This window comes from Argopecten irradians, chromosome 16 (genome assembly GCF_041381155.1).
Source record: "Argopecten irradians isolate NY chromosome 16, Ai_NY, whole genome shotgun sequence".
Classification (NCBI taxonomy): domain Eukaryota; kingdom Metazoa; phylum Mollusca; class Bivalvia; order Pectinida; family Pectinidae; genus Argopecten; species Argopecten irradians.
In genome coordinates, this window is record NC_091149.1 from 10920821 (window position 1) to 10935016 (window position 14196).

General features: G+C 36.1%; 1 protein-coding gene across 3 annotated transcripts; it reads right to left on the minus strand.

Moving 5' to 3' along the window:
* Positions 1–1899: 1899 nt before the first annotated feature.
* LOC138311036 (uro-adherence factor A-like) lies at positions 1900–9325 on the minus strand. 3 transcript variants are annotated; one of them, XM_069252462.1, is made up of 6 exons: positions 9192–9325; positions 4335–8210; positions 3943–3986; positions 3244–3412; positions 2565–2901; positions 1900–2500 (listed from the first exon to the last, which is right to left on the minus strand). In XM_069252462.1, the coding sequence occupies exons 2-5, from the start codon at positions 8062–8064 to the stop codon at positions 2579–2581; spliced, it is 4266 nt and encodes a 1421-aa protein (XP_069108563.1). In that variant the 5' UTR covers positions 8065–8210; positions 9192–9325; the 3' UTR covers positions 1900–2500; positions 2565–2578. The 3 variants fall into 3 exon arrangements, with proteins under 3 accessions (XP_069108563.1, XP_069108561.1, XP_069108562.1); XM_069252460.1 differs by having other exon boundaries at positions 2565–2904; XM_069252461.1 differs by lacking the exon at positions 1900–2500 and having other exon boundaries at positions 2543–2904.
* Positions 9326–14196: the final 4871 nt, after the last annotated feature.

The following is a 14196-nucleotide window of genomic DNA, read 5'->3' on the forward strand; positions in this document are numbered from 1 at the left end:
TAATTTAAACTAAAAAATGAGATATTAATATGGTGCACATTATTTATCAATATTTTATTTTTTAAAATTCAATTTGACAAAATGTTGTACCTGGTAAAATTACAATCACTTGAATACAACATGTTTACTGTTTCATCATCCTCGATACTCCAGGGGTTCCGATCACTTACGATCTCTACACCCCTGGACTATCTCATAGTGAAATTGAAGGCAGCTCAGCTGAAAACATTTGACCAATCACAGGCCAGCAAAGATTTCCTTTGAAGACTACAGAGAGAGCGACGCCTAACATCAGAGTCACACAGTCAACCACAGTGTACCGTTTATACGGTTCTTTTGATGTACATCAAAGGACTAAATTACCTGTTCTTTCCAGTTGCCTCCAGTTTTACTATGAGATAGTCCAGGCCTAGGGGTGTAGAGATCGTAAGTGATCGGAACCCCTGGAATATCGAGGATGCTGTTTCATATGAAATGTAACATGTTATTGAGATTAGCTTGAGATTCTATTGAGCATAATACTTTTTCTAAATCTGGTATAAACCACTTTGAGAAGATTGACTTATAATGTTGAACTGTCGAGTATGGTTTTCACTGTAAGTTTTTTTATTCTTTATTTCTAAATTATAATTTATTTATACATTTGATTTCCAAGGCCCAAAAAATCTGCTATGTCTGTAAAGGCCCACAATCTTTCCAAAATGGCTTTTAATTTTTCAAATGCGAATGTTAAACGAAATATAAAATGTTATTTTCCATAACACGGTAATCAATGTTATTTCCCGCCGTCATCCTAAATGCTGTTGGCTATTGATACAAACTGAATCTCCACTGTTATCATATATTACGCAGGTAATCTTGCATTTGATTCGTGTTGTAATCTCATCTTAAACCATTAATATACATTTGTAGACCAATATTTTCTTATGTTATTAATATTTTTAAGACACTGTTAAATTTTGTTCAGGAAAAGTATTGGGCCTTTAACTGGGGATATCAAATTTTAGTTTATTAATTTTGTGATCCAACTTTTAAAGTATATATCAGGCACACAACCTGTCACCGGCCTGCCCCTTTTGAAGGTTTAATTATATTTGGTGATAATTTGCGTCAGTATAAAAATTTGTTTCCCTTTTACCTTCTCCTAGATCCATCCCTTGTATCGATTGATCTATTTAATATTTTGCAGATTAAAACTTCATGATCATAAAAAATGTCTCAAAATCATGAAATTCAATATCCTTATAATTACTGAAATGATTTACTATGGCATTTATATTTATGAGTTAATTAGCTGCAAAGAAAAAAGCGCCGGAAATTTTTTTTCATCTCCTCTACAATTTACATTATTTCTATATTAAGTAACACCGCTTCAATGTACATCATATTTAAACTTGATCACAATACTATAAAACTTACATTCATCTAAACACAACTCCACATACTTACACTTACATATATACTGTATCTATTTTTGTAAAAATCACAATTTTTATTACACTTAAGGATACACAATATTGAAAACACAACAACAATCTGATGATCAACACCATATTGGGGAAAAAAAGGTATAATTATCACACAGATTTGACAAATCAACATTTTCTGATTTTCAGCTGGATACTTTGGATTTGGTTCAGCACACAAAAACATACTACACTTTGGTATTTTAAGCTTTGATACTTTGAATACTATATTGGTAATTATTAAGTATTTATTTGATGTTTAAACATAACTTTTATACAGTAACAATGAAGCAAAGAATACAAAATAAATTACACGCTTGTGTCTATGCACACAACCAGGGAGATAATATCAACCCTTGCAGAAAGGCTGAAAAATTTTGATTGCAAATAATGGCCTTATAAGTAATTCTTTTTGCCAAAATTATACAAGTTTTGGTTGCCTAAATTAAAATAATGTCATTTGTGAAGGTACTTTTTTGGACTGTAAATGCTGAAAAATTTCAGTATATTTTGTGCACCATAAACAGTGCCAAGGAAGTCCCAAATATGATCTATTAGATGTCAATATTTTGAAATTATTGCTATCAATTTAATGTAACTTCAATATTTTATTTCAGCACAGAAAAAGTATGCAAATTACTGTATATATAACCCTATCAGTGAATTATTCCATAGATGAGCATGCTCTTAAAATCATACAAATCAGCCTTGAGATAAGCAAAAACTTCCCTGTATCGACACAAATGCAGCGTGCCTTTCATTTGATTTTCAATCCTCAGCCTTGAGATACACAATAACTTCCAGTCGACACAAATGCGGTTTGCCTTTCATTTGATTTTCGATTCTCAGCCTTGAGATACACAATAACTTCCAGTCGACACAAATGCGGTTTGCCTTTCATTTGATTTTCGATTCTCAGCCTTGAGATACACAATAACTTCCAGTCGACACAAATGCGGTTTGCCTTTCATTTGATTTTCGATTCTCAGCCTTGAGATACACAATGACTTCCAGTCGACACAAATGCGGTTTGCCTTTCATTTGATTTTCAATCCTCCTCTAGATACTCCACATCCAGTCGACACAAATGCGGTTTGCCTTTCATTTGATTTTCAATCCTCCTCTAGATACTCCACATAATACTGTGGATCTTTCAGATAGTCTTTGATTTGTGTAGGGATGGGAAGCTTGTCGATGTGATCTCGACGAACTTTCTGTAGGATCTGAAACCGACACATGTGCTGTAGAGACTGCATCTGTTTATAACGAGACACTGGATGCAGCAGATGAACAGGCATTGGAGGTGATCCTGGACCAGAAGGGCGGATAAAATACAAGAACTGGCCGTTACGCGAGTTCTTCACACATTGTTCTATGAATTCACGAATGGTAGCCTTCCCATGGGAATCAGGTTGGGACCAGAAACTGAACTTCCCTGCTTGGAGAAAAGAAGAGAGATTTTTTGTATTACCATGTACCATACTTCAGTAGAGATCGATCAATACAAAGAAGGTATTCAAGTAGGCCTAACTTTTTGGTGCATCTTATTTACCAGTTCGACATATAAGAGTACAAAAACTGAAAAAAATGGTAAAAAGGCCTAGTTTGCGACTTATATACAAGTGCAACTTAGCTTATTGTTCAGAAAATACAGTATATGATTAAATTATTTAAATAAGTTTATTAACCAATACAGTATCTGACTAGAGATCCTCTTCAACAGACTCAAAAGAATAACAATGATATTGTTTAATTTACCATTTCCATAAAAACTTACCTTTGTGATGTTCAATACGTGTGTGATGCACTCGGCCCTGCATGTTGAAAGAGAGGCTGAGGATGTATCGATCGTCGGAGCTGTCACGCACCAGAAAGGAACCATCTGGCTTGTTCATCAGTTTGATTTCAGCCTCATCCCAGCTTAGAGGGCCCCAATACCAACCACACTGAATAATAAAAAAAAAATTAAATTTCATACAAAATTCCATTTAATACCATATAGCCTCTTATTTTTGCGGATCAAAATTTTTGCAATTTAATCTGCACATGAGAAAATCAAATTTAAGTAATTTTGAATTTTGCGATGTGGATTTATATGGATTTTAACGATAGATATCACTGACTCTAATTATTTCACGGATCACATTTTTGCGATCCAAGCAATGTCCCGCGAAATTGCGAAAATATCTTTCTCCCAAAAATAAACATCTGTATGGTATGACCTTCAACCATCAACAACACCAAGGTCAGAATAACATAGCAACCTCATGTGAATCAAAGAAGAAAATAAAGCTTTGATATGAGGAATAAATGAGGAATAAATCTAAAAAATTCAAATCTTTTAAATTGACTTAGAAGTTTTAAGGCTTTGCTGAAAATCAGGATTAAGATGCATTACAACCGAAAAGAAAATAACCCATCCAAATATGTGTGCTTTAATCACTACATCTATTAAAGGTCTTATACGTATACTTACATCTTTGAGTTGCCGCATACTTTCCATGAAGTCTCTTTGGCTTGCTGAAACGGTTTTATAAAAATAAGTATCCTTTTGCAATTGATGAACCCATGTTTATAACTTAGGATAAAATGCTGAACGTAGACTCAATTTGAGCTAAATACAAAGTTAGGCATTACAATGTTAGTGATAGTTTAATTGTTACTTGTGATCATAACGAAACTACTGCGCAAGTTACACGGCAACATTCTCAAATTCAAAATGAGAAATTCTACAACTTGTGTGGAATTATGTTTTTTTTTCTATAGAAAATAGAATATTACCCTCAAAAACACATGACGTTACAATCAATGCTTGTAATTGCAATTTACAAATACAGAATAGTTGAATACACTAAATTTCTTTAATACCTTCTTCTGGGTTTGTCCTTGGGATAATTGCTGGAGGTCGTGAGTCAAGACGTCTCATAAACTCGTCATCTCTTCTTGTATGCAATGACGACACTTCAGCGGAGTAAGGCCTACGGGGTCGAGCTCCATGGTTACTAACATAAGCAGACTGCATAACGGGATGAACGTTAGGGCGAACACGTGAAATTGCATCTAAATCTCGATCATCGTCTTCATCGTCAACAGTTTCATACACATTACCACTATGTGTTGGAGGAAGAGTTGTTCGGTTTGGTGTCGAATTGGTGCATGGTGATTGTGTTGTGTCGTTTTGTGGCGGAGACTGCCAAAATGATGGTGAAGGTGTATTGAAATGAGATCGGCGTTCACGCTCACCTTCATAATGAGATTTTGATCTTTTTAATTCGTTAACACTCATGTGAATTGGCTCAGAATCCACCCACTGTTCGTCAGACATGCCCAGTTCCGATAAAGACATGTGAACTGGCTCGTTGTCCTGGTAATAATAGTCGGGGAGCCGAGCAGACGGACTCATTGTGGACGCTGATGATACTCTATCATCACTCAACGGGTCTGATATGGATTCCGTTTCCTGTTCTGCTGAATCTGTCTTACATGTAATAGTTTCTGATATGTCTGACGGCTGGTCATAATCCTTAGAAATGTCAATAGACTGAACTCCCTCTAAAATTTGATCATTTGAATGACTTTGAGCACCTCCCATTAATGACATAGTCATATCGTCTGCAAATGACTCACTTTGCACCGCCATGCTTTCTAACACAGCGTCTGCATCATCTTCATACGACACCACATGTGGTTCACCTGATTTTTCACTCAAACCATCAGTGCTGCCACCTAGACTGTCTAAGGATGGCTCAGTGCTGCCCCCTAGACTTGACTCGAAGTCCTTCTCTGCAGGTGATAAACTATTTGAATTGTTTTCCACCTCTTGGGATAACCTTGGACATGGCGGATTTAACAATTCAGGGAATTCACTTCTTTTGTTAGGAATATATGAAGACTGTCCATTAGAGAATTTTTCACTAGCATTATCGGTCATAATACTTTCATTATTTGGCAGGCTATTACAAAACTTTGACTGTTTTTTATTTTTAATATCCATGTTTTCTATATCCATTTCCACACTTTCGTTATAGAAGTTCTCTCCACTATTTCTATACACCTCACCACTTTTTCTGTGTTCGTGTTTACTGTTTCTGTACTCCTCATAACTGTGTCTGTATGTTTGTTCATGTTCGCTGTTTCTATGCTCTCCTGTTCTGTTTCTATATTCCTCTACACTATCTCTATGCCTTTGTCCATACTCCTGTACACTATCTCTATGCCTTTGTTCATGTTCGCTGTTTCTAAGCTCTCCAATACTGTTTCTATACTCCTCTACACTATCTCTATGCCTTTGTCCATTTTTGCTGTTTCTATGCTCTCTTGTACTGTTTCTATACTCCTGTACACTATCTCTATGCCTTTGTTCATGTTCACTGTTTCTATGCTCTTCTGTACATTTTCTATACTCCTCTACACTATCTCTATGCTCCTCAACACTTTTTCTATGTTCATGTGCACTGTTTCTCTGCTTTTCTATACTGTTTCTATACTGACTGTTCCTTTTCTGGCTCCAATAATTTTCTGACGATTCCACACTACAACCAGACTGTACTGAAGATGCCATGTTTGATAATGCCATCGTGTTATCCTTTGTTTCTGAGGTATGCGTTTCAAGGCTACTAGCACTTTGACAAACTGTCATTTCTTTATAGGAAATTCTAGATCCTGTTGAGCTCCTTTTCTGAACATGCTTATCCTCCATTTGGCAGCTCCCTTCATCAAAGGAAAGGAATTCCATTTGAACATTGTCTGATGCAAGATCTATATCTCCTGACTGTCTTGAAATGGCACATGCTAAATTCGTCCTTTGACCACAAGAATCATTCAGAACATCCCAGGGACTCTGGTACAAATCATTATTTACACCCACATGACCATGTTCATTATGATAACCAGTTGCCTGCCCCTTTTCTCTGGAGTCTGATACCACACTTTCATTTTCGGGTTTTGTTGACACTATTGTCCTCACATCTCCTGTAAGGATAACCCGTTCATCCTTCTCAAACCGACTTGCTGGTGACATTCGCGACAAACTATCTGTCCTGTCTACATGTAAACTAGTATCACATGACCTAAGAAGATCCTCCTCCTCAGACAACCAGAAACCCGAATCTTGACCAAAAGTGTCCGCTGACTGATTCAAGATTCGAGAAGAAACAGAGTCAGTAATGGCACTATCTGTTAGACATTTATGGTCAGAAAAAATACTGTTTTCTGGTATGGCACATGTAGATTCCTCCAAATGAGAGTCAAGAGCACTAGGATTCATATTATTTGTAACAACCTTTTTATCCAGTGAATTTTGTCGTTTTGCTTGCTGATTTAAATATAAACTATATTTACGCTCAGGAATAGGGGGTACAGATTCCTCATCCTGTTCAATGTTTTCCATTTTGGAATCACTTGTACTTGACCTTTTACCATCTGTATCAAAACTTGTGTTCCCCTCGTCTGAATCATTGCTTGAAGTTCTATTTGACCCCTGTCCCGATAGCCTTTGTTTAGCTTCATTTTCCTCCCTTTGAGTTTTCTTCCGCAGCAGAATTTTTGGATTAGCGTACAATTCACTGACTTCATGGTCTGGTAAATACGTGTCAGAGTTGTACATCATTTCTGGTCCTCCTTGACACAACAAATCCTGCGAATTTCCCGGAATTAAATCGTATGTTTTTCCGGGACAGCTGTTCATCCTCATGGATGACAAGTTTGAAGGATTTAGGAAATTATCTGTGTGTGCGTAGCCTATTGGACTAACACTCTGATAAGCACTAATATCTGTATCACTGACAACAGAAAGAGATTTACATGTGGCTATGTCTGACGTTCTCATACTAGAGCATGTATCCGACACCATTGGACTTCCAAGACCACTGTCAAGCATTGTTCCAAATTCACTCTGGTGTGAAATCTGTGGGTGTCCAGTGGACTGTGACCGTCGGTGCTGTGGACCTTTGGGTCGTTGAGATGCTGAGTCTGTTTCTGCCTGGCAAGCACTACCATTCATTTTCTGAGGCTGATTAAACTGTATTTGCATTTTCCTGCGAATTTCATCCAGAGTTTCATATCCGGGGTCCGTGTCATCAAAAACATCACCATCAACACATTCCCCATCATGTTCTAGGTCAATAACATTTTGGTCAGATGCCACATACTTATTCGGTATATTCAAGTCTTCCCCTAAACAATTTCTTTTCACAGCACTATTGGGATCATGGAGAAAGTCTGACCTTGCTTTCCTTTCATCCTTTTTGTGGCCCCCGCGGTATTGCGGGGGGCGGTCAGTCCGCCTATCTGAGTGAGTCCTTAATACTTCCGTCGCACCAGGCCTCCTCCCAGCTTGACCTTCGTCTTGCAACCTTTGACCTGTCTGGTCATCTGGACATGGCTGAAAACGTACTCCATGAACAAGTGTTTGACTTCCAGGTTGGAGTTCATATCCTTTGCTTTTGAGCCTGAATCTACGTTTTAGTCTGCTCAGAAAGCCACCACTAAAAGAATGGGAGGATAACTTCTGCTGGGTTTTCACATGTGTTCCGGAGGAGGATGAAGATGGTGGTGCCATTCCTGCAGGTAATGTAGCAGATTTCTTTTTACTTTCCATCACTCACTGTTCTAGGACTTGGACTCAATGTTGTTGTATTATCTCCCCTGAAATTGGTGGTCCATGCCCAAACATGATCTCTTTCTCCTCGCTCTCCATTGTCATGGTAATTTTGTATCTTCCATTTCAAGTAAGATCGGTCATGCCTGCAACAAAGAGAAAACTTAATGAATAATGACTTTCCTGTTTTTATTCATCATAAACATATAGTCATTATGAGTCTAAGATATATCATACTTGTATAAAAGTCCTCTAATATAATAAATAAAGGTATCCTATTAATGTCACAAGAGAAATAATGATGGAGTCAATGATAAGCAGCCAGACTGAGATTCAAACCCGCGACCTCCAAACAATAGCCGAATGCTCTATGGCTGAGCTACCTGGTCACCGATGAGCGACCTAGTCCAATCCCGCTGCACTCGCATATGAAAAAGGTATACAACTACACACTGAAATTATTCACACCTGTTACACTCCAAATACCATTTTACAAATACTGGTTGAGTGAATACTAACTGACAAAGGATACATTAAATCATTTAACAAAAATTAAAAGGTTGATTAGAAAATAATGTGTCCTTTAAACAAAACACATGCACCGATTGAAATGAGTAGTCTGCAATGTCCGATCAGGGGTAGACTGCAGACTATTTGTAAAACAATTGATCTATTAAAACACCAACTATCATGATGTAATCATTTGTGCACAATGACCAATTATATTAAATAAATTAACTTGAAATACAATATGAAATTAGCTTTGTCATGTTTCAAATGACAACGAGTCATCATCATCTGATTATGTCATATCACAACAATCGACAACTTAATTAAACTGTTATTTGTTCTGAATATTCAAATCTTACTTAAGATTCACATTACCCCGGCTCCCAGGTAAAGTATATATTCTCTTAAAGCTTTTAGATTCAAATTACCTCATGAAAGCAATTCATACGCGATGGTGAATATATAGTAGGCCTATATGTCTCCAATCGACACCGGCCACTCGTAAAATAAGAGCACGGTTTCTTGACTTGATCAAAACAAAACTAAGATATTTGAGAGACATAACGGATAATCTTGATATCATGAAAGTTACATTTATGGACGTTGTCCGTGCTTACCTCTCTATCAGCTGTAGTGAGATACCGGATCTGATGGCTTCTGTTTCGGAATGTCCACAATAATTGAGATTTGATACTTGATGCTTCTTCGAACAGGAAGTGGAAATTTATGCCACAGTAATGAGGTTGAATATATTTTACGGAATGGACTAATCACAAATTGCAATATTCAAACGAAACGCAACCGTCTAAAATCTACGATAGAAATAACATATTTTGATACATATTGTGAGTTTTTTTTCTGTTTTCTAATTTCATAAGTTCTAAAAAAGAGATATGCTATATTCGTTTTCTAAATTAAGAAATATAGCACATTTAAAAATATAGTATATGATGTGATTTAAGCTATAAATAACGTTTGATTGTTTTAGGCCTATTAGAATATCGATGTATCAGACAAAAATTCTTTTTTTTTTTTGTGTATATATATTTCAATTTTTTTTTTTTTGTGTATATATATTTCAATATTTTAGTTAAAGTTGCTCCACCGCTGACAAAGCATAAATGATATTCATCAGTTGAACAATAGTTGTGTTTGGTCATGAATACATATGTCTAATTAACACAAAAAGTATATAATATAAAATAATTCATTTCGCCTTTGGTGCAATCAGTACTTCCTTCCATATAGGATATAGTGACACGGAATTTTTTCGGGCAATCTGATTAAAATACAGATTCTTATTATCACTACGTTGGACAAGAGGATAGAGAACATCCCATTCGGGGTCACGTCAAGATGACCTTTTCAAATGGCCAATCAAATTGGCACTGTCAGAATCTTGATTGGGGACGAAAGAGTTTGAAAAAGCTGTCCAAATTATTTTCGTGTATGTAGTCATCTCGCCCGAAGTGCACACCAAAGCTAATTGCATATATATGTATACTGAGGCGAAAAGACGATTTCAATTGATGTTGTAAGGTGTAGAAACTGCATTTGCTCTGAAGTACACGTGATATAAAGGTCATCTGGACGTGACCCCTTATGGGCTATTGTCAGATCCTCTATTGAACTGAGTGGTTATAAGGATCTGTGTTTTAATTGGATTGTTTTTCGGGTTGCAATTAATGATTTTTCATATTTTTTACTTGAAGCAAAATCAGAAGCTCGAACTTTTCAATGGTGGTAATGGTGTAAAGTAAGTAACTTTTGTAACTGAAGAAAAATACTAAATTGTCTGCTCCTGTTTTTGATAGTGAAAAAATACCATTTGTCAGCGGTGGAGCATCTTTAATATATATAGACTGGCCACCAGACCCCCATCCTCGATACCACTATCTTATTGTAAAACTGGAGGCAACAGGCTAGATTTTTGCTGGCATTTGATTGTTTAAGATTTTTTCCTCTGAGCTGCCTAGGTTTACTATGATCGCGATAGTACAGGGATGTACATCCTCGATACTCCAGGGGTTCCGATCACTTACGATCTTTACACCCCTGGACTATCTCATCGTAAAACTGGAGGCAACAGAACAGAACAGGTAATTTAGTCCTTTGATGTACATCAAAAGAGCCTTATAACGGTACACTGTGGTTGACTGTGTGGCTTTGAAGTTGGGAGTCGCTCTCTCTGTAGTCTTCAAAGGAAATCTTTGCTGGTCTGTGATTGGTCAAATATTTTCAGCTGAGCTGCCTTCAATTTCACTATGAGATAGTCCAGGGGTGTAGAGATCGTAAGTGATCGGAACCCCTGGAGTATAGAGGATGAGGGGTGTAGAGATCGTAAGTGATCGGAACCCTTGGACCATCCTCGATATTTCAGAGGTTCTGATCACTTAATTACGACCTCTACACCCTGGACTATCTCATAGTAAAACTGGAGACAACAGAATGATGTACATCAAAAGAGGCGTATAACGGTACACTGTGGTTGACTGTGTGGCTTTGATGTTCTTTGCTAGCCTGATTGGTCAAATGTTTTCCACTGAGCTGCCTTCAATTTCACAATGAGATAGTCCAGGGTTGTAGAGATCGTAAATGATCGGAACCCCTGGAGTATCGAGGATGCCCCTGGACTATCTCATAGTAAAATTTGAGGCAGCTCAGCGGAAAACATCTGACAGCAAATATTTCCTTTGAAGACTACAGAGAGAGCGACGACGCTCCACGTCACAGTCAACCACAGTATACCGTTATACGTCTCTTTTGATGTACATCAAACGACTAAATAATTTTACTATGAGATAATCCAGAAGTATAGAGAGCGTAAGTGATCGAAACCCCTGGATTATCGATGATGGTTTCTCATCAGTTGTTTGTTGCTGTTTTTTGTTGTTTTTTTTTACCACGTCCACATACTTTTGATTTGCACATTTTATTGATACCCGATAGCTTCAATAATTTTAGACTAAGAAATTCTATAAAAATTGGAATAGTTAAATTTCCATCAAACATTCGTCACCACAAAAGTCCCGCAAGGAGTGCAGTTGAGGATAGATTACTAAATCATTATCAAATAAATTATGTTCAGTAATCATGAGAACCAATAACATTTAATTGACGTTCTCCTTTTAAAATTCGCAATAAAATAATTCGGATTCTCCTTTGTTTTTCATGGTTCATTTAAAGATGCTCCACCGCTGACAAATGGTATTTTTTCACTATTAAAAACAGGAGCAGACGATTCAGTATTTTTCTTCAGTTACAAAAGTTACTTACTTTATACCATTACCACCATTGAAAAGTTTGAGCTTCTAATTTTACTTCAAGTTAAAAATATGAAAAATAATTAATTGCATCCCGAAAAAAATCCGTACCACTATATCCTATATGAAATGAACTACTGAATGAGCATGTACCAAAGGCAAAATAAATTATTTTATATTATTTTTTGTGTTAATTAGACTATTATATACACGATTAAACACCAATTATTGTTCAAATGATGAATACCATTTTTGGTCTGTCGGCGGTGGAGCATCTTTAAGGTTATAAACCCTGTTTAAATTAGTGATATTTTGTATGCGTATTAAATATTCTTAAATATACTTGAATATAACTAAGTTAATCAAAAGTGTGGTATGCATCGGGGCTAACACATTAGATATCACAAATTGTTGTGTAGCTTGTAAGTTTTGGCACATATGCGCCACGGAAAATGTACTTTTCAGTAAATTTATATTTTTGTTGTCTAATAACTATGCAATTATATTCACTAGTATTTATATATAGCAGGTACAAGGAGCATTTTTTGACCGGAATCGACTTTACAAAAACATCCATGTATACATTATTTTGACTGTGATTTAGAAACTAAATAAGGATATTGCTATTCCTTTGTGGATTTGTGAACACTATTAATTCGAAACCTTGAAGAATATTAAGGATGTGCATCTAGGATACCGAAATCGGCCGAGGTTTGCCGAATGATATAGGTTCTAAGAATTAAGCCTGGAGCAGGCGATCTTATATTAGTAGAGCTGGATTAGACGTTTAGACCGATTGAATCAGTTAATTTGCATTATATCTTTTACAGATAAAAAGTGGAAATGACGGTTTTATGACTCATTACACCCCAATTTTTTTTTTAGAAAATAACATGCTTGCAACTTTAACTTTGGCGTCTAAATATTTTTGATATAAATCAGTATGTCCGAAGAAATAGGAAGCAAACTATTTGCCGGATCTCCGCCGTTTGACGGAGATTTAAATTTTCTTTCTTTATTGAGTCAGTATAAAAAAGAGGCTTTAAATATTTAAAAAAAATATATATATTATTGTCTGTTTAAGACAATCTTGTTTAAAATATACAATTAATTAATTAACCTTTGTTTTATTATATATAAAGAGCTACTAAGATAAATATGTAGAGATTTCCGATGAAATCATGTTCATCATTTTTTTCGGTAGTAAAACTTTCCTTTTGTCTTCATCGACCTGCAGCTTTCGAACCCCTGTGGATCTCCCTCATCACTTGTAACGTATCTGTCATGGACCTCGGAATAGCAGATCATTCTACATATGTGAACAGTTTTATATTATTCAATCGCTCGTGCATGTTAGATATTGAACTTATTGGAATCCCGAATTAATACATCGTTATTGTATTGTTCCGTGGCTACTTTTTACTATCGATTTCGCCCTTGTGTGACAACCTCTCTGTCCATATATCATAAGACATATTACACAGATTATATGACGTGAATAGTTAATTACATTTAATGTCTAAAAAGTGTCGGCAATTACTATACATGGTGCCCTTTACATGGTTTTCTCGCAGGATTTCAAAGTCTGTTCTTGAACTGCGTTCACAACCGGTTCTGGCAAACCGTTTCAGACATTACAAACCACATTTTATCATCCCTGTTGTTGGTGGGTATTGGTGTCTTTGGTGTATCGTTCAATTATTTTATCATATTTATAATTACTCCATTAAATTTCCCAAAATTTAGACTTCTGTGGTATGCAATGCTTGTTTGGTGAATACATGTATATATATTAATGTATAATGATTCGTACATGTATCTCGTCGATATACATGTAAATCAAGGTTTTTAGCTAACTCCCCCTATTACATCATATATAAGTACAAGTCAGAAAATATTATCGCTCCGCCTCAATGAAACTAGTAAACTCCGATCACTTCATTTCCCAATGAAGATGCTTGGTCACGCGCTGACCTCTGACCGGCGTGAGAATACATTTTGACATTGTTTACATTTTGACCTACATTGTAGTTTTACGCCGCTTCAGTTTTGAACGAACTTTCTGCGATGTGGCCTATCGTTGTACATTTAGAAACACAGACAGGAATGCTTGATAAAGTGATATTAGAAATTGTCAGTAATATAATATTATAGTCGCCTAGAGATATTTTACACGTATTTTGATGAAACACTGAATTAGGCTCAAGCCCAGGTAAAAAAAATGCTGAGCATAGCCTGAACCGGGGATGCTTCAAAGCTCTCTATTTAGGCCTATAAATATATGCACTGCTGACAAGTAAACAAAGCATGAAATTAAAACTAAAAGCATTTATTTGTTTAATGTTTAGAGAAATATCTT

Coding starts and splice junctions, on each gene's coding strand:
- LOC138311036 (XM_069252460.1), bottom strand. CDS start 8,064: ATGGAAAGTAAAAAGAAATCTGCTACATTACCTGCAGGAATGGCACCA. Junction 3,987..4,334: donor AAGGACAAACCCAGAAGAAG/GTATTAAAGAAA, acceptor AAACCGTTTCAG/CAAGCCAAAGAGACTTCATG. Junction 2,905..3,243: donor ACGTATTGAACATCACAAAG/GTAAGTTTTTAT, acceptor CTTTTCTCCAAG/CAGGGAAGTTCAGTTTCTGG.